Source organism: Phacochoerus africanus, chromosome 2 (genome assembly GCF_016906955.1).
Source record: "Phacochoerus africanus isolate WHEZ1 chromosome 2, ROS_Pafr_v1, whole genome shotgun sequence".
Classification (NCBI taxonomy): domain Eukaryota; kingdom Metazoa; phylum Chordata; class Mammalia; order Artiodactyla; family Suidae; genus Phacochoerus; species Phacochoerus africanus.
The window spans coordinates 268,939,729-268,963,272 of NC_062545.1; the positions used below are offsets into that span (position 1 = coordinate 268,939,729).

At 41.6% G+C, this 23,544-nt stretch overlaps 1 protein-coding gene across 1 annotated transcript in view; it reads right to left on the minus strand.

Annotated features, from left to right (window-relative positions):
* NR6A1 (nuclear receptor subfamily 6 group A member 1) overlaps window positions 1-20,888 on the minus strand; it is a 45,415-nt gene extending 24,527 nt beyond the window's left edge. The window contains exons 1-2 of the mRNA XM_047768374.1: window positions 20,645-20,888; window positions 8,283-8,338 (exon numbers count right to left, since the gene is read on the minus strand). Coding sequence (XP_047624330.1) covers window positions 8,283-8,338; window positions 20,645-20,720 — 132 coding nt within the window. The 5' untranslated portion in view covers window positions 20,721-20,888. The remainder of the gene's footprint in view (window positions 1-8,282; window positions 8,339-20,644) is intronic.
* Between the last annotated feature and the right edge of the window lie 2,656 nt (window positions 20,889-23,544).

Genomic DNA, 23,544 nt, shown 5'->3' on the forward strand with positions numbered 1-23,544 from the left:
CCAGATGAACTTTTATTTCCTGTTTCTATGGAAAGCCCAGGAGGACATTTTCTCCCAAGTATGTCTGACTCAAACCTGCATACTTCTTTGCTCCAGCAGCCTGTGAGGGAACCTTGAGATGCTCCATCATAAATACAGGAGGCATTCAGAATTGGAAGACAGCCAACACAGAGGACTTGGAGGGAAAATGAGAAATGTTTAACTGGTGCTAGAGTTGAGTGACTGTTTTAAATGGCCTGAATTGCATATTGAATTGGAAGAGCTGTCTTTTTTTATTCAGTAACGTGTAGCAGAAAACAAAATCTTTTCTCTCGGGAGTTCTTAGAACACCAAAATCATTGTTTACATATTATACGATATGTGAAGACAAACGTTGTCATCAAACTACAAGACATCTACTGAGGCCCTGACTGTGCAGCTTCAGTGATGGTGGTGAGGGCATGAAAGCACTTCAGCTTGGTGAAAAGGGCCAGTTATGGTAAAATCCAGCTTATTCCCTGTAGGTCCCGTGGAACACTAAGCAATCACTAATGCACTGAACAAGGGATGGAACATGTTGGGCGTACCTGAATCTGGGTTCAAATCTCATCTGTCACTTCCTAGCTGGGTACTTACTGTTGGGCAAGTCATAAGTTCTCTAAGCTTTAGCTCCCTCATCTGTGAAACAGAGGTAACACCACTTTCCTCATGGCTCAGGGTTCCCTTACAGGGTGATTGAACAGGGAAGTATGAAGGTTTAAGGCAGATAGACTTGGGAGGTTAATCTACGATAAAAGTATTAAATGCAGGTGCACAACAGGTGCTCAATGAATGGAAATTCTAACCCTTATTTTTAATTACCATTAAACGCTCAAGAACTTGGAGATCACAGCTCTCTCTTCCTAAGATACTAAAAACAGTGAAAGACTAAAAGGAAAATTATACGCCCAGTATCAAAACCCCAAATGTAATGAAAGATGAAATAGGTTTCTCTGAGCACCAGCTCCCTCAATTCTGGAGAGAACATAGCATCTGGAGACGTAAATGACCAAAGATCCTTTAGCATGGTAAGAGTCACAGAGGGGGCTTAAAAACAAACAAACAAACAAAAAACCACCAAAAAACTAGATAATACTGAGGAAGGCTTTCACTGAGGAAATTCTTAAGAATTCTTCCCAATGGTTACACTTTCTACTCTATCTAAACATAAAAAGAATGAATACAAATAAAGGCCATATATGAAAAGTCCACTACCAACATCGTAATAAATGGTGAAAAATGGAGATTTTTCTCTAAGATCAGGATCAAGGCAAAGATGCCCACTCTTACAGCTTCTATTCAAGCTAGTACTGGAAGGTTTAGCCAGAGCAATAGGCCACCAAAAGAAATAATAAGCATCTAAATCAGAAAGGAAGAAGTGATATTATACACACACACACACATATATACATACACACATATAGTAATTTCATACACATGGATGCCACCAAAAAACTATTAGAATAAAAGAATTCAGCAAAGCTGCAGGATACAAAGCCAACATAGAAAATCAGCTGCATTTTAGTATACTAATAATGAATTATCTGAAGAGGAAATTAACAATCTCATTTACAACAGTATCAAAAAGAATAAAATAGTTAGGAATAAATGTAACTAAGGAGGTGAAAGACTTTTGTACGCTGCTGGAAGAAATTAAAGACACAAATAAACGGAAAGCTATCCTGTGTTCACAGATTAAGACTTAATATTGTTAAAAAGTCCAGACTTCCTAAAATGTTCTACGGAGTCAATGCTATCCCTATCAAAATCCCAAAAGCATTTTTTGCAGGAAAAAAAAATCCTAAAATACATACGAAACCACAAAGAACCCCAAATAGCCAAAACAATCTTGAGATAAAACAACAAAGCTAGAGGCCTTGCACTTCTTGATATTAAAACATATTATAAAGCTAAAATAATCAAAATAGTATAGCAGTGGCATAAGGACAGAAATACAGAGCCCCTAAATAAATCCAGACATCTAATCAAAAGACCTTTGAGAGGAGTTCCCTTGGTGGCACAGTGGGTTAAGGATCTGATGTCACAGCTGTGGCTCAGGTCACAGTTGTGGCACGAGTTCCATCTCTGGCCCCAGAACTTCTTCATGCCATGGGTATGGAGCTTCCCCCACCCCCCAAAAAAAGACCTTTGACAAAGATGCCAAGACTATGGGAAAAGGAGAGCCTCTTCAACAAGTACTGAAAACCCGACAGTCACATGCAAAAAAAATTAGAGTTTTATCTTACACCATACACAAAAGGCAACTCAAAACAGATTAAAGACTTAAACATAAAACTCAAAAAAATAAAACTCCTAAAAGAAAACATAGTGTAAAAGCTTCTTGACATTGGCTTTGGTAATGATTTATTTTTTTGCCTCTTTTTTTTTTTTTTTTTTTTTTTTTTTTTAAGGGCTGCACCTGAGGCATATGGAGGTTCCCAGGCTAGGAGTTGAATCAGAGCTATAGCTGCTGGCCCACACCACAGCCACAGCCACACCAGATCCAAGCCATGTCTGCGGCCTACACAACAACTCATGGGAATGCCGGATCCTTAACCCACTGAGTGAATCCAGGGATCGAACCTGTGTCATCATGGGTCCTCGTCAGATTTGTTTCTGCTGAGCCATGAAAGGAACTTGTGATTCTTTTTTTTTTTTTTTTTTTTTTTTTGCCTTTTAGGGCTGCACCCGTGGCATAGGGAAGTTCCCAGGCTAAGGGTCAAATTGGAGCTACAGCTGCCGGCCTACACCACAGCCACAGCAAGCTGCATTTGTGACCTACACCACAGCTCACGGCAACACCAGATCCTTAACCCACTGAGCAAGCCATGGATTGAACCTGCATCCTCATGGTTCCTAGTTGGGTTGGTTAACCATTGAGCCACAAAGGGAACTCTCATCGTGATTTATTTTTTTAATCTTCAAAAATTTTTAATTTTTGGTCTTTTTAGGGCCACACTAGCGGCATATAGAAGTTCCCAGGCTGGGGCTGAACTGGAGCTGTAGCTGCCAGCCTATGCCATAGTCACAGCAATGCTGGATCCAAGCCATGTCTGTGACCTACACCACAGCTCATGGCAATGCCAGAGCCTTAACCCAGTGAGCGAGGCCAGGGGTTGAACCTGTGTCCTCATGGATACTAGATGGGTTCATCACTACTGCTGAGCCACAACGTGAACTCCCTGATTTATTTATTTATTTAAACTGAAGTATAATTTCCAATATTGTGTTAATTTCAGGTGTATAACATGGTGTTTCAGTATTTTTGCAGATTCTATTCCATTCCAGCTTATTACAAGAAAATGGGTATAATTCCTTGTGTTATATATACAGTATTATCCTGTTGCTTCTCTATTTTATATATAGTAATTAGTTATCTCTTAATCCCATATCCCATGCCCAATTTGTCAATGATTTCTTGCCTACGCCGTCAAAAGCAAAAACAGACCAACGAGATCACACCAAACTAAAAGACATCTGCAAAGCAAAGGAAACAATCAATAAAGTGAATCAACTTACAAATGAGCAAAGATGTCTGCAAACCATATATCTGATAAAGGGTTAATACTCAAAATATAAGGAATTCCTACAACTTAATAGCAAACTAATTAACTAGCCTGATTAAAAAACAGCAAAATATTTGAATAGACATTTTTCCAAAGAAGACATAAAAATACCCAACAAGTATATGAAAAGATACTCAGCATCACTAATCATCAGGGAAATGCAAATCAAAGCCATAATGAGATATCACCTCACACCTATTAGGATGGCTAGTATCAAAACAAACAAACAAAAAACAGAAAATAATAAGTGTTGAAAGGGGATAAGGAAAACTGGAACCCCATCATTAATAAGTCCACAAATAACAAATGCTGGAGAGGGTGTGGAAAAAAGGGAACCAAAGGGAACTGTTGGTGGGAATGTAAGTCGGTACAACCACTATGGAAAGCAGTATGGAGGTACCTTAGAAAACTATGCATAGAACTACCATATGACCCAGCAATCCCACTGTTGGGCATATATTCGGACAAAAGTTTCCGTGAAAAAGACACATGCACCCGCATGTTCACTGCAGCACTATTCACAATAGCCAGGACATGGAAAAAACCTAAATGTTCATCAACAGAGGATTGGATTAGGAAGATGTGGTATATATACACAATGGAATACTATTCAGCCATAAAAAAGAACAAAATAATGCCATTTGCAGCAACATGGATGGAACTAGAGACTCTCATACTGAGTGAAGTAAGTCAGAAAGAGAAAGATGAATACCATATAATATCACTTATATCTGGAATCTAATATATGGCACAAATGAACCTCTCCACAGAAAAAAAAATCATGGACTTGGAGAACAGATTTTGGTTGCCAAGGGGTAGGGGGAGGGAGCAGGATGGCTTGGGAGCTTGGGGTTAAGAGATGCAGATTGTTGCCTCTGGAATGGATTAGCAACGAGATCCTGCAGTGTAGCACTGGGAACTATGTCTAGTCACTTATGTTGGAGCATGATAATGGGAGAAAAAAGAATGTATATATGTATGTGTGATTGGGTCATCTTGCTGTACAGTAGAAAATTGACAGAACACTGTAAACCAGCTATAATGGAAAAAATAAAAAGCATTCTTAAAAAGGAAAAGAAAACTTGAACCCTTGTATACCTGGGTGGGAATGTGAAATGGTACGGTGACTATGGAAAATAGAATGGAGGTTTCTCAAAAAGTTAAAATAGAATTACCAGGAGTTCTCCCTATGGCGCAATGGGAGTGGCCTCTTTGGAGCATTGGGACACAGGTTTGATGCCCAGCCCAGCACAGTGGGCTAAGGAGCCAGTGTTTCCATAGCTGCAGTGTAGGTTGCAACTGTGGCTTGGATCTGATCCCTGGCCCAAGAACTCCACATGCCATGGGGCAGCCAAAAAAGAAAAAGTAAAAAAAAAAAAATTTTTTTTTTTTTGTGTTTTTGCCTTTTCTAGGGCTGCTCACACGGCATGTGGAGGTTCCCAGGCTAGGGGTCTAATCAGAGCTGTAGCCACCGGCCTACACCACAGCCACAGCAACTCGGGATCCGAGCCGTGTCTGCGACCTACACCACAGCTCACAGCAACACCCTGAGCAAGGCCAGGGATTGAACCCGAAACCTCATGCTTCCTAGTTGGATTCGCTAATAACCACTTAGCCACGACAGGAACTCCGAATTTTTTAAAAAATTTTAAAAATAGAGTTACCATATGGTGCAATAATCCCACTCTGGGTATTTAGTCAAAAGAACTGAAATCAGGATCCTGAAAAGATATTTGCACTCCCATGTTCATTGCAGACAAGGCCATGTTCACTATAGCCAAGAGGTAGATGCCCATTGATGGATGAACAGATAAACAGAAAATGCCATATAATGGAATATTATTCAGCCTTAAAAAAGGAAGGAATCCTGTCACATGCTACAGTATGAATGAACCTTGAAGACATTATGCTAGGTGAAATAAGGCAGTCACAGAAGGACACGTACTACATGATTCCACTTATATAAGGTATCAAAAGCTGTCAAACACTTGGGGAAAGTAGAGTCATGGTTGCCAGGAACTAACGGGAGGAAGAAATGAGGAACTGTTGTTCAATAGGTATAAAGTTTCAGCCATAAGCTTAGAAAGTTCTAGGGATCTGATGTACAAAATGTGCATATATACTTAATTTGTTAAGGAGGTCTGTTTCATGTTACTGTTTTTTTTGTTTTGTTTTGTTTTAAACCACACAAAAAAGAGCAGCTATGAATGGAGACTGAAATAAATTAGTTTGTGATATATATGACTAGAATATATGAATAAAAATGTTTGATTAAAAAAAAAAAGAGAGAGAATGGAGTTCCCGTTATGGCTCAGCAGGTTAAGAATCTGAAACAGGGTCCATACAGATGGAGGTTCAATCCCTGGCCTTGCTCAGTGGGTTACGGATCCAGTGTTGATGCAAGCTACAGCATGAGTCACAGATGCTTTGGATTCAGTGTTGCTGTGGCTGTGGTGTAGGCCTATAGCTGCAGCTCTGATTTGACCCCTAGCCCGGGAACTTCCATATGCTGCAGATGCAGCCATAAGAAGAAGAAAATAATAATAATAAATAATAAAAATAAATTTTAAAAAAAGAGAGAGAAAATGGAATTCCTGTTGTAGCTTAGTGGGTTAAGGACCCAATATTGTTTCTGTGAGGATGCAGGTTTGATCCCTGGCCTCACTCAATGGGTTAAGGATGCAGTGTTGCTGTAAGTTGTGGTGTAGGCCACAGATGCAACTTGGATTCAGTGTTGCTGTGGCTGTGGCATAGGTCCCAGCTACAGCTCTGATTCAACCACTGGCTGGGGAACTTCCATATGCCACAAGTGTGGCCATAGAAAAAGAAGAAAAAAAGAGAGAAAGAGAGGAATGAATACAACACCCACCCACATCCAACTGAGTGCATATGTGCACCAAGCGCATGTGATAGAAAACCCTCCATACACCATACGTGTATGTGTCAAAGCAACTCTGAATCCCTGTCTCTCTCATTGCCTCACACTCAATTGAATAAGTCCTATCAATTTTACCTATTAAACATTAATTGAATCTATTCCCTCCCCTCAATCTGCACTATCAATGCCCTTCTTGAAATCACTGTCTGTATCTCTTGCCTAGACTTCTGTAAAACTCATTCAGCTGCTTTTCTCTGCCTCCAGTTTCACTGACCCTTACCCTTCTCCTCATAATTTACATTGCTAGAATGATCTTTCCAAGCTGCAAATTTGACCATATCCCTCATTCTACTTAAAACCTTTTGGTAGTTGTCTTTTGGTCCACTCCAATAATTCCTTCCTCCCCCCTGGCATATACGGCAGTTCCAGGGCCAGGGACAGACTCTGAGCTGCAGGTGTGACCTACACTGCATCTGTGGCAATGGTGGATCCTTAACCTGCTGCACCACAGTGGGAACTCCAACCCCAGTAATTCCCCGCGCCCCCCCCCCCACCCCTTGTAGGGCCACACCTTCAGCATATGGAAGTTCCCAGGACAGGGGTCAAAGTGGAGCTTGAGCTGCAGGCTCCACTACAGCCACAGCAACACTAGATCGGAGCTGTATCTTTGACCTATGCCGCAGTTTCTGGCAACACTGGATCCTTAACCCACTGAGCGAGGCCAGGGATTGAACCCACATCCTCATGGATACTAGCTGGATTCTTAATCCACTGAGCCACAATGGGAACTCCTAACCCTGGTAGTTTTTAAAGCATGGTCCCTGCCCACTAGAGTAATGAAGGAGTCGCTTCACAGTTGATAAACAGATCCAATTCCCTATCCTAATGAAGTTCTTCTGCTCACCTAAGTACAAGCGGTGTAGGCTGGCCCCACAAAGGATTTACCTAAGGAGCTATAGTCAAAGTTAGTCGAAGGCCATTTTTTAAAGACCCGATTCCAAACTCAAAGAATGTTATCTCTTTATCTCCTGCCATCTCACAACACATGCCCAGTGCTCCAGCCTGAGTGACTGAACTGCCTGTCATTCCTTGAAGGTTCTTTTTACAGTCTATTCTGTCTAGCAAGAATAAAAGATATTTGGGTTTCCACCCCTTCTCAACATAGATAATTCTTCCTTTTCCTCAGCTCAAACTTTATCTTCTCCAGGAAGTCTTTCCTGAGTATCTTCAGTCCTCAACCATAGCTCTGGTCCAAACAAAAAAAGAAGCCCCTTCTTTCTGCACTCCCTGGGCATCCTCTGTTATCACTTATTGAACTATGATGTCTGTTTACATATCTGTCTTTCCTGCTAGACTGAGTTCACAGTACAGGGGGCCTGGCACAGAGTAAGTACTTAGTAAATGTTTGTGGGATTGAATGGGTGTTATCTTTACTTTACAAATAAGCCAATGAGCTTTCTGATGAAATATCTTTAGTGACACTGAACAGCAAAGTAGTCTTGATGATTTCTGCCTAAGTTAACTACAACATTAAGTGACTGACATAAAAAAGTCTCTGGCTGGTTTAGAACTAGAATTGGGTTCAATTCCTATGAAATTCTAAGAGTTGGGGGATCACAAGAAGAGCTTTAACCACTGTATTACATATTTAAGAGTTTCAGAGCACTTTCACATCTAGGCTCTAAAAGCAGTTCAACAGAAATCAAAGCAAAGATGGCTCTCCCTAGCAGCAGATGAGAGGATCAAGGTGAACAGCTACAGGAGCATCTACAGGACTGAGCTTCCAGAATGGACCACAAAGAGTAAGACCCAGAACTCACCTGGACTGGCCCGATGCTCTTATTCCGACCTCCAGGCATGCCATCTTCTCTGATTGCTGGAAGGAAACATAAGTTAAGATGGTAAGAAGCATGCCCACAAAAGTCTAGGCACAAAAAGAGAACTTATTTAACCAAAAGAACAAGGTAGTAATTGGTGAAGCCAAGATTAAAATGCAGGTCTTGGAGTTCCCGTCGTGGCGCAGTGGTTAACGAATCCGACTAGGAACCATGAGGTTGCGGGTTCGGTCCCTGCCCTTGCTCAGTGGGTTGACGATCCGGCGTTGCCGTGAGCTGTGGTGTAGGTTGCAGACGCGGCTCGGATCCCGCGTTGCTGTGGCTCTGGCGTACAGCTCCGATTCGACCCCTAGCCTGGGAACCTCCATATGCCACGGGATCGGCCCAAGAAATAGCAACAACAACAACAACAACAAAAGACAAAAGATAAAATGCAGGTCTTTTGGGACCTAAAGCACATATTCTTTCCATCGTTTCAGGCTACCCGATAGGCAGCTGGTACTTTTGGGTCCTCAAGGCACTGGGTACACACTATACACACTCTGTATATTCAATATGCTCAACAAAGACGATAGCATTATTAATAAGTCCTACAGTTACAAATATCCCACCAGAATGATACATAGAAAGCTTTGACAAATTCAAAGAGGTGGGGGTGGGGTGAGGATAGAAAGAATATTTCCTATTCTTCCTGTAAGAATAAAATATTTGGAGTTCCTACTGTGATACAATGGGATTGGTGGTATCTCTGGAGCCCCGGGACACAGGTCGGACCCCTGGTCTGGCACAATGGGTTAAGGATCTGGCCTTGTCACAGCTGCAGCTCGGGTCTGATTCCTGGCCTGGGAACTCCATATGTTGCAGGGCAGCCTAAAAAGGAATAAAATATTTTTTATTTCTAGCTAGGTTTGTGTAGGATAAGGAAAAAAAAAAAAAAATATATATATAGGCATTAGGGCCGTACCTGTGGCATATGGAAGTTCCCAGGCTAGGGGTCAAACTGAACTGCAGCTGCTAGACTATGCCACAGCCACAGCAATGTGGGATCTGAGCTGAGTCTGTGACCTATACCACAGCTCATGGCAACGACAGATCCTTAACCCACTGGGCAAGGCCAGGGATCGAACCCTCGTCCTCATGGATACTAGTGGGATTCATAACCTGCTGAGCCACAGTGGGAACTCTGGGCTTTTGTTTTTTAACTACTCAGAATTTTGACCTTATTTGTTTTTTTCTACAAAGGCAGTCAAGAAAGTTCCCTTGCAGCTGATTTCCCACTCAGGTGATTCAACACAAAGAAGCTATTTAGCATTTCCAACTAAAAAAGCAGCCTCATTAAAAACAACAACTACTAACTCTATTACCATCATCTTTTACCAAGCACTGAATATGATGGCACAGAGAAGGAATCCCTGATTTGCAATTCCAGAAGGGCTTTGGTATCTGGTGAAGCTTTCTGGAAACTACAACTTCTGAACTAAATCGTAAAGGATAAGATTTAGAAGTTCCTATTGTGGTTTAATGGTAACAAAACCAACTAGTATCCATGTGGATGTGGGTTCGATCTCGATCCCTGGCCTTGCTCAGTGGGTTAAGGCTCTGGCATTGCTGTGGCTGTGGCATGGGCCAGCAGCTACAGCTCCAATTCAACCCCTAGCCTGGGAACTTCCATATGCCACACGCATGACCCTAAAAGACAAATAGGATTTATGCAGACAGGAAGAAAGGTGCTCCAGCTTGAGTGGACAGTGTACAGAAAAGCTTCAATTTGAAAGAAAGCAGAGAGTATTCTTTCTGGGAATTTCCAAGTGGTTCAATCTGGCTGAAGCGTGTATGTGTATGCGTGTGTGTGTGTGTGTGTGTGTGTGTGTGTGTGTGTATTTGTGAAGAGTAGCAAAACATGAGGCTGGAGAGGCCAAGTGGGGCCAAATCAGAGAGCCTTGAATGCCAGGCTAAGAGTATAGACCTTAGCAGAGGAACCTGAAGATAAGATGGAATGCAAGGGAGGATGTGGTCAGGTTGGCATTTTGAGAAATCTTTGTGATGGCTACAGCGGAGGGTGGCTTGGAGAGGACAACATTAACAGCAGAGGATAGGTTAATGGCATTATGTGAGAGCAAGCTTTGCTATAATACACCTGGCTTCAAAAAAAAATGACGTGTGCAGGAACTTCATATGCCATGGGGTAACCAAAAATGAAAAAAATAAAATAAAATAAAATTGAGACTCAGTCTCTAAGCTCTTACATGTGATTAATATAGTTCTTGGAAACACAGAACAGAGAAAATGGAGATGACAAAACTATCAAAGACATGATATTTATGATGTATGATACATGAAAAATCTCCAGAACTTAAAGGCATGAAGAAAAAAAAAAATTAATGTGAACAATCTTAGGGCAGGGATGGTTGCTTCGAAGGTAAAGGCTCTAAAGCCTAACACCTGGTTTCTAGGATGACTGAAAGGCTGACAGGAAATTAATTTCCTTAAAGCAGACATCATTCTTGGTCTTAGGAGGTAACACACTTCAGAATTAGACAAGCTTAAGTCTAAATCCTGTTTCTGCCAGGTCTCTGTAACTACAGACACGTTTCATCATCTCTCTGAACTTCAGTTTACTGAAGAATAAAGAGGGTACTGGAACCTGTCTTATGGAGTATTGTGAGGATTATATGCAGTATATTATATACAGTGTAGCTAAAGCACCAAGCATAAGGCCTGGCATATAAAGTAGGATGTAATATAGTCTGCTTTACAAGGCTGCTGTGAATTTAGGGCAAGAAACATATTCAGCTAAATATGTATCATTTAGATGCACGCTGGTTGTTGTCTAGAAGCTCTCATTCAACATAATTTCAAGTTCTAAACATCTCTAAAATTCTGTCTCTGTTGTTCCAGGGTCTATGACAGTCTCCAGATACTTCTATTTCCAGCTCACAGGTACAGAACAAACATCTATCACTGGCAGATACAACACCAAATACTTTTCACTTGATATTTGACTCAGTGTCTTGGAAGTGAGGAAAGGACTCAACTTTCCTTTTTGTTTAAAAGACCACAAATCTTAAAGATTTACATCTTCCAATTTCTCCTTCTGATATTTAAAAGTTGTCCCTCAACCAAACCTGGAGTAAGAAATTAATGTACTATTGTGGGTAAAATTAACCCATGAGGTAAGTATGACTATTATCACTCCCATTTAACAGATAAATTTAAGGCTCAGAGATATGAAGTATTATACTTAGGATGACAGAAATTAAATATCAGAATCAGGGTTGGAACTCAGACCATTAATTAAGACCAACTTTCTTTCCACTACTTAATTTCCCAAAGTGTGTGTGCATCCCATTGGAGAAACATAATTTTAGTGGTGCAGAGATAAACTCTTAATTCTGTATTTATCCTATTGTGCATTTAAAAAAAAATACTGATTTTTCCATTCACTGAGGTGATAAAAATTTCCTTTGAAAGTTAACTTTGATTTTTTTCAAAAAGATAATTTAAAGAATATAAAGTAAACAATAGTATTGTTTAAGAAGAGATGGTAAAAACCTGTTAAGATGGCATGAAACTGCCTGAAGTGTGGCAATTATACCATGTGCCTCTGTTAAAACAAAAACCTGGATTATATCCTAAAACTAATATTGTACTCACATATATGTGGTTGCATTTGATCCTTACAACCTTAGAAAGTACACATTATTATTACCCTATGTAGTTTAGAGATGAGGAAGTGAAAGCTCAGAGAGGAAAAGGGACTTGTTCAAGGTTAGTCAGGGAAGAACTGACAGAGCTAGGGTTTCAATTTAGTCTTCTCACTTGAAAGTTGTGCTTGTTCCTTGATGCCACACTGAGCCACGAGTAAGTTTTGCAGCAGCGCTGAGAGTCTTTCTGGTAGTGAACTTATTAAAACAAAACCAAACAAAGGGCTTCTGGGTATAGGATCACAGGAATGGTTCGGCTGCACCTCTTGTCTAAGCCTGAGAGAATGGCACCTGCTCTGCTTCTCTGAACCGCTCCAAAGAAGCACAAATACTTTTTCTGCTCTAGAACTCATGTACCTAGCATTCCTCATTTGCTTAGACCTGCATAGCCAACCAAACCCAGAAATGAGAAAAGCAGAAAGATATAAAACTAACTACATAAAAGCCCTGCTCAAAACTTACTGGTGGTTTCCTGTGGCCTATGGGCTAATTCAATCCTAGCCTGGCATTCAAGATCCTCTGTGATCTGGTTCCTCGTGGGGCTCCCCATGCTCACCTTTTGTCACAAATGCTATAGTGTAACTATAGAGAACTATGTGTTAATTCTTGAACATGCCCTGATGGTTTTTTTTTTTTTTGTCTTTTCTAGGGCTGCTCCCATGGCATATGGAGGTTCCTAGGCCAGGGGTCTAATCGGTGCTGTAGCCGCCAGCCTACATCACAGCCACAGCAACACCAGATCTGAGCTGTGTCTGCGACCCACACCACAGCTCACGGCATCGCCAGATCCTTAACCCACTGAGTAAGGCCAGGGATCAAACCCACAACCCCACGGGTTCTAGTCGGATTCATTAACCACTGAGCCATGATGGGAACTCTTGCCCTGATGTTTTATAACACAGTTTTGTCTCTGCACGTGTTGCCTCTATTCAGAAAGAAACTTCACAGTGGAAAAACCTGACACTATCACCTTACTCAAGTGACATCAGCTTAACCAAGTGACTCAAGTTAATATGACCAATAATGGGACAAACTTACACCGTGTGCTCCTGAAAGGATGTGCCAAAAGAACACAACATTGCCTTCGTGGCATTCTTGACAAAACTGAGTAACTACAACTTAACTGCGAGGACACTGACAAACATAAGTTGAGGGGTAGTCTACAAAATAAATTGTTTCCTTCAAAACTGGTCATGTAATTAAGGACAAGAAAGAATGAGGAACCATTTCAGATGAAAGGCGATTAAAGAGACCTAAAAACTAAGTATAATGTGTGATTCTGGACTGGCTCCTAGATTAGAATATCTAAATTGCTATAAGGGACAAAGGGATAACTGATGAAATTTGAATAAGGTCTGAAGTTAAATAATAGTATCATTTCATGTTAAATTTTCTTATTTTGCTAATAGTGTTGTGGTTGTGTTAGAACCAAGGGGAAATGGGAGTTCCCGCTGTGGTGCAACGGGATTAGTGATGTCTCTGGAGCGCCAGGATGCAGGTTCAAGCCCTGGCCAGCACAGTGGGTTAAGGATCCAGAGTTTCCACAGCTGCAGCATAGGTCACAACTGTGGCTTGGATCTGATCCCTGACCAGGGAACTCCATATGCCATGGAGCAGTCAAAAAAAAAAAAAAAAAAAAGAAAGAAAAGAAAAAAAGGAGAATCAAAGGGAAATGAAGTTTGTAACTTACTCCCAAATAGTTAAGAACACACACACATGCACACACAGAAATACACACACAGAGAAAGAGAGAGAAGAGGGAGCATTTTTACAAAGCTCTTAGTGCTCCATATTTATCCTGGTGAAGTGATACAGCAATGCCACAAGATCGCTGTCTCACAGAGCCATTTAGCAAATATCGACCTCCTCCAAGACGCTTCCCTTAACCTTTTCACTTTTGAACTAGTTATTTAGCAAGTTATGAGACAACAAAATTAAGGGAATTTAAAATATTTTCATATAATTACTTAACTGACATGAATTTCTCCCATGAGGCTCAGTGCAGCTTCCTCTCGCCTCTGATAATTTTTTTTTTTGTCTTTTTTACGGTCGCACCAGTGGCATATGGAGGTTCCTAGGCTAGGGGTTGAATCGGAGCTATAGCTGCCAGCTTATGCCACAGCAACAGCAACACCAGATCTAAGCCAAATCTGTGATCGACACTGCAGCTCAAGGCAACGCTGGATCCTTAACCCACTGAGCAGGGGCAGGGATCAAACCTGCATCCTCAGGGATACTAGTCAGATTGGTTTCCACTGAGCCATGATGGGAACTCCTCTGAAGATTTTTTTTTTAGGGCCGCACCTGCAGCATGTGGAGGTTCCCAGGCTAGCTGTATCCACCAATCTACACCACAGCCACAGCAATGCCAGATACGAGCCACATCCAAGACCTACATTGCAGCTTGTGGCAATGCTGGATCCTTAACCCACTGACTGAGGCCAGGGATCAAACCTGCAGGTTCTTAACCCACTGAGCCGCAATGGGAACTCCTTGACTCTGATGATTTTAATATTTCTCCCTTCCCATTTCCTGCCCTGGCCCCCCCCCCACCTCGGTCAACCCATCAAACCAGGAAGCATCACTGTAGCCTAACTGGGTTATCTGCTGAAGGACACAAGAGAAAAGTACATGGTCATGGCCCTTGAGAAGATCACTACCTAATAATGGGAAGGAACAGACAAGTGCCCGGAGAAAGATAGCACAAGGTGATCGGCACTATAGCAGAGGGCAAAAAAGCACTCTGTGCCGGGTGATGTCAGAGAAGGCTTCTTAGAGGATGATACAAATCAAAGCTGAGTCTATAAAGAAAAGGAAACATAGTCAGGTGCAGCAGAGGGGGTAGAACATTCCGAGAAAATGAAACCACATGTGCACAGTCCCCAACGCATGAAACATCAGTGAGTTTTTGGAAAACCAGGATGAAATGGATTATGTGGAGGAGCAACAAAGGGAGAGGAAAGGGATGCCAGAGGGGTCTTGAAAACAATTTTTTTTTCTGTAATTTTTTTTTCATTATAGCTGGTTTACAGTGTTCTGTCAATTTTCTACTGTACAGCAAGGTGACCCACTCACACATACATATATTCATTCTTTGAAAATCATTTTGAGGAGCCTAACTTTACCTGAAGCTTGCAAGATATGTGAGGGGTGTATGTTTCAGGGGATACTGGGGTAATAGTGGGGATGGAGAGAAAGGGTCCAGCCTCTACTCACCACCCTTATTTAAAATCTCCCTTGGAGTTCCTCTTGTGGCTCAGCAGGTTATGAACCCAACTAGCATCCATGAAGGTATGGGTTCAATCCCTGACCTCGCTCACAGGGTTAAGGATCTGGCACTGCTGTGAGCTGTGGTGTAGGCTGCAAACGTGGCTCAGGTCCTGTGTTGTTGTGGCTGTGGCTGTGGCTCGCAGCTGCAGCTCTGATTCAGCCCCTAGCCTAGGAATTTCCATATGCCATCAGTGCAGCCCTAAAAACACACAAAAAAATTAATTAAAAAATAAAAATAAAATCTCCCTCATTGCCTTGTTAATTAATTTCCTGCCCAGCCAACTTCCATCTCTGAAAAGATATCTAAAGTCATCTATGTCCAGGAATTAACTGTGGCTCAGTGGGTTAAGGATCCAGTACTGGAATTCCCATCGTGGCTCAGTGGTTAACGAATCCGACTAAGAACCATGAGGTTGCGGGTTCGATCCCTGCCCTTGCTCAGTGGGTTAAGGATCCGGCATTGCCGTGAGCTGTGGTGTAGGTCACAGACACAACTCGGATCCTACATTGCTATGGCTCTGGCGTGGGCCAGCGGCTACAGCTCCGATTGGACCCCTAGCCTGGGAATCTCCATATGCCACGGAAGCGGCCCAAGAAATGGCAAAAAGACAAAAAAAAAAAAAAAGGATTCGTATTGTCACTGCTGTGGCTCTGGTTATAGCCGTGGCTGGAGTTCGATCCCTGGCCTGGGAACTTCCGCATGTTGTGGGTGCAGCGAAAAAAAAAAAAGATACCTATGTCCAGAGATGGGGACATAGGCTGAGGCAGCTACATTTTTCTAAGTTAATTTTTTAAAACTTGAGTTTAGTTTTTTAACAAAAAAACTGCAAAAATAATACAAAGAATTCCCATATACTCTACAGCTAGCTTCCTCTTCTGTTAACTAAGTTTACACAGCCATAATCTATCCATCAAAACTAAGAAATTAACTTTGGTACAAAACTATTCACCAAAGTAGACTTTATACAGATTTTCCCAGTCCTACCAATGCCCTTTTTTTGTCCCAGAATCCAATCTAAGATCCCACAATACATGGAACCGTCATGTTTCCACATTCTCCTCCAATCTGTGACAACTTCTTAGTCTTTCCTTACCTTTTGTGTGTGACCTTTATACTTCTGGAGAGTACGCTGTAGAATGCCAGTTATTTTAAAGAATGTCACTTAATTCATGCTCTCTTATTTTAGCATCTATCAGTGGATCTTGCCTGCAGCAATTAATACTATGGTGTTCTAATGGTGATTTTCTATTTCCATTTCTTCTACACGTATTAATTAAAATTCTTGGATAGGAATCATTATTCCTCTATTTATTCAGTTCATTTTATCAGTATAAACTTGTGGATATTTTATTCTGTAGGCTATAAACTTGCCTCAGCCCTAAAATCAACCAATTCTCCAAGGAGTCCTGATTCCTTTCACTGATATCAAGAAACCAAGAAATGGACACTAGAAATGCTCATTACTATTGAGGTACCATTGCTTTTAGCCCCTCTCAATGGCTAGAACTAGGAAATATATGTATGTATACCAACTCATGCAGCTACACATATCTATACTTTCCATCTATGTATTTAAATATGAGTCCATATTAAAACCTCTGACTCCCATCTAGCAGCAGAGGTTTCATTCTAGCCTCTCTCCCTTCCTGATGTATTATTTCTTTCTCTGATATGAGAAAACTGACTCTCATTATCAACAATATATTGGGAGTTCCCGTTGTGGGTCAAAAGAAATGAACCCAACTAGTACCGATGAGGATATCGGTTTGATCCCGGGCCTCATTCAGTGGGTTAAGGATCCAGCGTTAACACAAGCTGTGGTGTAGGTTGCAGACAAGGCTTGGATCCTGTGTTTCTGTGGCTGTGACTGGCCAGCAACTGCAGCTCCAATTCAACCCCTAGCCTGGGAACTTCTATATGCTGCAGGTACAGCCCCCAAATGCAAAAAACAAAAACATACCTCCCCCTCCGAAGATAAAAACAAAACAAAAAAACCCTAAAATACTGGAGTTCTCTTGTGGTGCAGCAGGTTAAGAATCTGGCACTGTCACTGTAGCAGCTTGGGTCAATACTGTTGCTCAAGATCAATTCCTGGCCTGGGAACTTCCATATTCTGCAAGCATAGCCAAAATAGAATTTCTAAGCCATAACCTTGAGAGAATCAAATTTATAAACCAGAGTACTTTGTTTGTATACTGTTCTTTTGGTCTTCAGCCTAATGGTATACAGTCAAAACACTATTTTCCAAGGTCAGCTTTTTTCTCCCCCATTCCCTTCAGTGTAGCCATGTGGTTTATTTGTAGTATCAGTTAGACTCATTTGTCATAGTCTACAGTCTATCTTTTCCTCCCACACACTGTGTTGCTTTAAAAACAAACAATTGTAAGAGTTCCCTGGTGGCCCAACAGGTTAGGGATCTGGTGTTGCCACTGCTGTGGCTGGAGTTCAATCCCTGGCCGAGGAGCTTCTGAATGTTGTGGGTTCAGCCCAAAACTTAAAAACTTAAAAAAAATAAAATAATTAAAAAACCTATATACAGTAAAACTCCTTTTGTGGTTTCAGTTCTATAGGTTTTGACAGATACACACAATTATGTGTCAAATAGCATCATTCCATCACCCGCAAAATATTCCAATGAGAACTGCAATTTTAATTCTGCTGTCTCAGCACCAACCAGGAGGGGGCAGGGTTTCTCTCTGAGATGCAGATGTTACCTTGCAACCGAGCCTGCCTGCTCTGCATGCAAATGGGCCTAGGAAAGCAGCTCTACACCCCTCATACCTTATGTGTCATCTTCTCCTGACCATGCTTAGATGGGTTATGAGGGCAAACTTCTTCTTCCCTGAAATAGGTGAGTTTGGCTGGAAGCCTCAGAATCTCACACTCCAACCAAATAAGCAGGACAGTTCATCAGAGAGAATAGTCAAGAAGGCAACGCCATAAATATGCTTTGATAAAATACTCTCAGTAAGGGCAACAAAGAGAAATCAAAATACCAAGGCCAAATCAGAAGGTAGGTAGATGACCACAGACTCTGATTTCAAAACATTACTTGTTTGGTATTGGTGGCTGGGAAGGATTTCTGAAGGAGTAAACTGACAGTGGGGAAGGGAGGAGGTTTCTAGGTAGAGGAAGGAACCTAGCATAGGCAGGACAGTGCAAGGCACACTTGAGGTACAGTAAGTTCTGGTCAGAAAATGAGGTTATAAACATAGTCAGGGAATAAGAGGTGTTTATGTAAACAGTTATCCCATACGGTTGACATGTGAAGCGGTATGTTGTCCAAGTGGTTAGATTCAAGCTCTGCTTAATAACAAATTACAATTTAAAAATTATTAACTATCAATATAACCATGACAAAATTAACCTCTGGTTAAGTCATTTTACCTCCCTAAGCTGCCTCTGCAAACTCAGGGTAATAGTTAATAATAGGGCTGTTGTGTGTATTTAGTGAGATCATACCCGGGAAGTATATAAGACGTTCTGGTACATACAGCGCTCAATAAATATTAGTATTATAAGTAAATTATAAATGCTTGATATTTACCTAAATACATCTCTCTTCCCTTTCTTCATAACAGGTAAGTTTTCAAAAAATTCTTATTATCCCACATACAATTAAAAACCCAGTCTGGAGTTCCCGTCGTGGCGCAGTGGTTAACGAATCTGACTAGGAACCATGAGGTTGCGGGTTCCGTCCCTGCCCTTGCTCAGTGGGTTAACAATCCGGTGTTGTCATGAGCTGGTGTAGGTTGCAGACGCGGCTCGGATCCCGAGTTGCTGTGGCTCTGGCGTAGGCCGGTGGCTACAGCTCTGATTGGACCCCTAGCCTGGGAACCTCCATATGCCGCGGGAGCGGCGCAAGAAATAGCTAAAAGACAAAAAAAAATAAATAAATAAAAACCAAGTCTGAAGGATATCTGGATGTCTACTACAAAACCAATTTGAGCCATTCATTTCATCTAACTCCCACCCCTGCATACTACTACTATGAGTTACTAATAACTTGATAGGGTTTTGTTTTTTTTTTTGCTTTTTAGGGCCAAGCTTGCAGCATACGGAGGTTCCCAGGCTAGGGGTGGAACCGGAGCTACAGCTACCAGGCTGCACCACAGCCATAGATAGCAATGTGGGATCCGAGCCATGTCTGTAACCTACACCACACCTCACAGCAATGCTGGATCCTTAACCCACTGATTGAGGCAAGGGATCGAACCTGAAATCTCATGCTTCCTAGTCAGATTCGTCTCCACTGCACCAGGATGGGAACTCCTATCATACTATTTTAAAGGTAATATTATCACGCATCAAAGACATAAAGCAAACTGCCCAAGGTCTTGCTAGTCTGTCACCAACCTCTGTCCCCTGAGCTTCTATTCTTTTCCTGAACCACACTGCACCACTCTCACCCTCCATGAGAATACGCCTAGACTTCTGACACTGGCCATCTTCTCTTCTGTATCTAAGTTCTCCCTTTAGGTGATTTCCACCCACTAAAACTTTACTATCTCTATGCCAACAGCGCCACAAACTTCTACTTGCAGATAGGATTTTCACCTTGGTTCCAATCCAGACTTCCTTAGTGGACAGCTATGTGGGTCCTTCTCAGGTACTTCAAACCCAGCACCTACCAAGACCAACATTTTGCCCCACTCTGCTTTTATCATTTTACTACTAATTTGAATCTTCTAGAGTTGCCCAATATCCAGTATGTCACCAGCTCCTCTCAGGTGAGCTTCTCTCCCATTTCCCCATCTGTGCCATTACTCTCCCCTCTCTTCCTCAAACCCTTCACACCTTAGTTCTGGACTCTTCTAAAACCTTCCAGGTAGCTTTTCTGGTCCCTCTAATCCAATCTATCGTCAAAGCTGACCTTTAGATTAATCCCCTTAGGATATCAGTTTATTCATGTCATCTTAGGCTAATGGCTCTTGGAAAACTTCCCAATAAATCCCAAAGTCTTCACAAACCTGGATGCAGATTTCTGGGCATGCCTAGCCTCTGAGTACACCATGATTCTACCAAACGATGTGATGACACATGTGTTATCATGTATAACATGCCTTTCCATCTAAAACTCCTACTTCTTTCATCATGCCTTGAAAAAAAGAACTAATGGAATATATTCACCCTAGTTGAGGACCTGATGTTAACTGGGATCTTGCTACATGGAGCCTGCGCATTCATTCTCACAGCATCCTTAACTTCTTACCAGTCTTTTCCCCCACCTAATCTGGGAGATTCCTGTAGGCAGATTTGGTTTTGGGTTATGAGTGCACAAGACAAGGCCTGGCATATAGTGCAGACTCAGCAAGTGGCGCTAAATGTAAAGTGATGGATGAAGTGTGGGTAGTAGAGCCACAAGCACTCACCCTTCCGGTTCATCCCCATTTGGAGGCATTTGAGCAGGCGGCAGTACTGGCACCTGTTCCTCTGCTTCCGAGACATGACACAGTTCTTGTCACGACTGCACCGATATACCCGCTTGTTGCAAATGCTCCGCTTGAAAAACCCTTTGCAGCCCTCACAGGAGATGATTCCATAGTGCAAGCCTGTGGCACGGTCCCCACAAATGAGACAGGTTCGTTGTTCAGCCCGATCATCTGGAACAGAAACTGAACATGTTCAAGTCATAACACAGTGGAAATAATGACTTTAAGCCTGCGGTTCTAAAATAAGCAACCCTAAATTTTTTTTTAATTTTAAAAAACATACATTTTTAATTTAAAAAATTTTTAAAGAAGAAAAAAGAGAAAAACAATAAATAAGTAAATAAGCAAGCAACCCTGGACAGATCCAAAACATCACCCTCTCCAGGCTAACTGGTGAACAGGGGACATCTTTAAAGCCCTTGCTAGAGGAACAGACTTTGGCATCTACCTGCAAATACCACAAACATAGACTTATTGAAAAAAGAACTCATGTTCCTCCCTCTGGGTTTCATCACTTGGACCAGTATCCAAATCAGAAACCTGGAAGAGAATTTTGGCTCCTCCTTCTCCCTTACTTTTCTTAGTGACAGTCCATACCACCTGTAGGAAGGTGGTAAGGATTACTTACCATGTATCTAAGTTCCCAGCATGTGGCACACACCCAACAAATGATAGCTACAATTGTTAACAAGTGAAGCTTCCATGTCCAGCCAAGCCATCCATCCATCCATCCAACAGATACATACTGGGCAACTATTCTACTCTAGGCACTGTTGTAAAGCTTCTGCTGAAGCTTACATTCTAGTAGAACATCTATTCTGTGTCCAGACCCTGTACTAGGTACTGAGTATTCAGAAATAACCCCCCCCTCCCCCGCCTAGCAACAAACAAGTTAGTTAAAGCAGAAATTCAGGCTGGAATACAGCTCTCCACTTTCTCTTCCCTCAAATTCCACTTACTAAGGATCAAGCAATTGCCACAGAATAGGCACATGATCAAAAAGTAAAAAAAGCCTCCATGAACTGTGATGTCAGATTTTTCTAGTGGGTACAAGAAACCTCCAGAGAGAAGGACAAATATCATATGAAACTACTATATGTGGAATCTAAAAAAAGATGCAAATGAACTTATTTATAAATCAGAAATAGACTCACAGACACAGGAAATAAACTTATAGTTACCAAAGGGGAAGAGGGGGAGCGATAAATTGGGAATTTGGGATTAACATATACACACTACAATATATACCACAGATAAACAACAATAATAACATAAATCACAGTTCCCTATACAGCACAGAGAACTATGTCCAATGTCTTGTAATAACTATAATGGAAAAGAATGTGGAAAAGAATATACATATATAACTGAATCACTTTGGTCAGAAGCTAAGGCAGGATACCAGAGATTTGAGTCTCACTCCTGAGTAACAGGTAAGGTATAACGATAGCCCTCAGAATTAGAGATCCTTATTTGAACCCCAATTCTGACACTCAGTAGCTGCGTGAACTTGGGCAAATTAAGTTCTTTCAACTCTCTGAGCCTAGTTTCTTTCATCTGTAAAATGGGGATTATAATGACATCTATATACCATGGATAAAGTACGAAGCATAGTGCCTGGGCTACCATAGATGCAAATGATGTCTTGGTTAATAAATGATAGCTATTATTTTCATTATCATTATCATCATAACAGGCCCACACTTAAAGTGATAATGACATTCCTGAAAAGAATCTGGGAGTCCCTCTGTGGCACAACAGAATCGGCAGCATCTTGGGAGCACTGGGATGCAGGTTCGATTCTTGGCCCAGCAGTGAGTTAAGGATCTGGTGTTGCTGCAGCTGTAGCCTAGGTCTCGATGGTGTCTCAGATATGACCCCTGGCCTGGGAGCTCCATGTACCTCAGGACAGCCAAAAAAGAAAAAAGAAAGCTACCCCCCCCCCAAAAAAAGAAAAGAAATAAAGAAAGGAAAGCATCTATCTGAAGGCAAAAAGGGGCATGGTAGGAAGGATTTAGAGAGGAAGGAGACCAGCATTTTATAGAGCCTTTATTATAGGCCAACTCTGATACATCTTTATGATTCTCATTTGTAGCAGGCTAGGTAATGGCCACCCGAAGATATTAGGTCCTGAAACCTAAAATGTTATCTTGTAAAGAAAGAGTCTTTGTGGATATGATCAAATTAAGAGCAGATTATTCCGGATCACAAAGGTGGGCCCTATTTGCAATCACATGTGTTTTTATAAGAGAGAAACAAAGGAAGACTTGATATAGACAGACAGACACAGACACATGAGAAGGTGATGTGAAGACATAGGCAGAAGTTGGCCACAAGCCCAGGACTAACCAGCAGCCACTACAAGCTCAGAGAGGCAAGGAATGGATTCTCTCCCAGAGCCTCGAAGGACGTGTAGCTCTGCCTAAACCTTCATTCCAGCCTACCAAGTTTAGACTTCTGGCTTCCGAAACTATGACAGAACACATTTTTATTGTTTTAAGCCACCCAGTTTGTGGTAATTTTTAACAGCAGCACAGAAAACTAATACCCATTTTTTTTTTCTTACAAGGAAACAGACATACTAAGATTTCTGCTCAAAGTCACACAGCAAATAGAGGGTATGTATGCAGGGAAAAGCAGATATATGAGACCACACAGCTAGTCCAATACAGAAAGACAGATATAAAGAAGGGAACTGCCTAGGTTTTTAAGAACTCCAGTTACTAGTTACAGACCTTTCTAAGCCCTTCTAAGACCTGGATTCACTTCCTAACTTTGGTCAAACTGACACACTGTGACAAACTGACATTCCCATGTTCTTATATTTGCAGCTAAAAGTA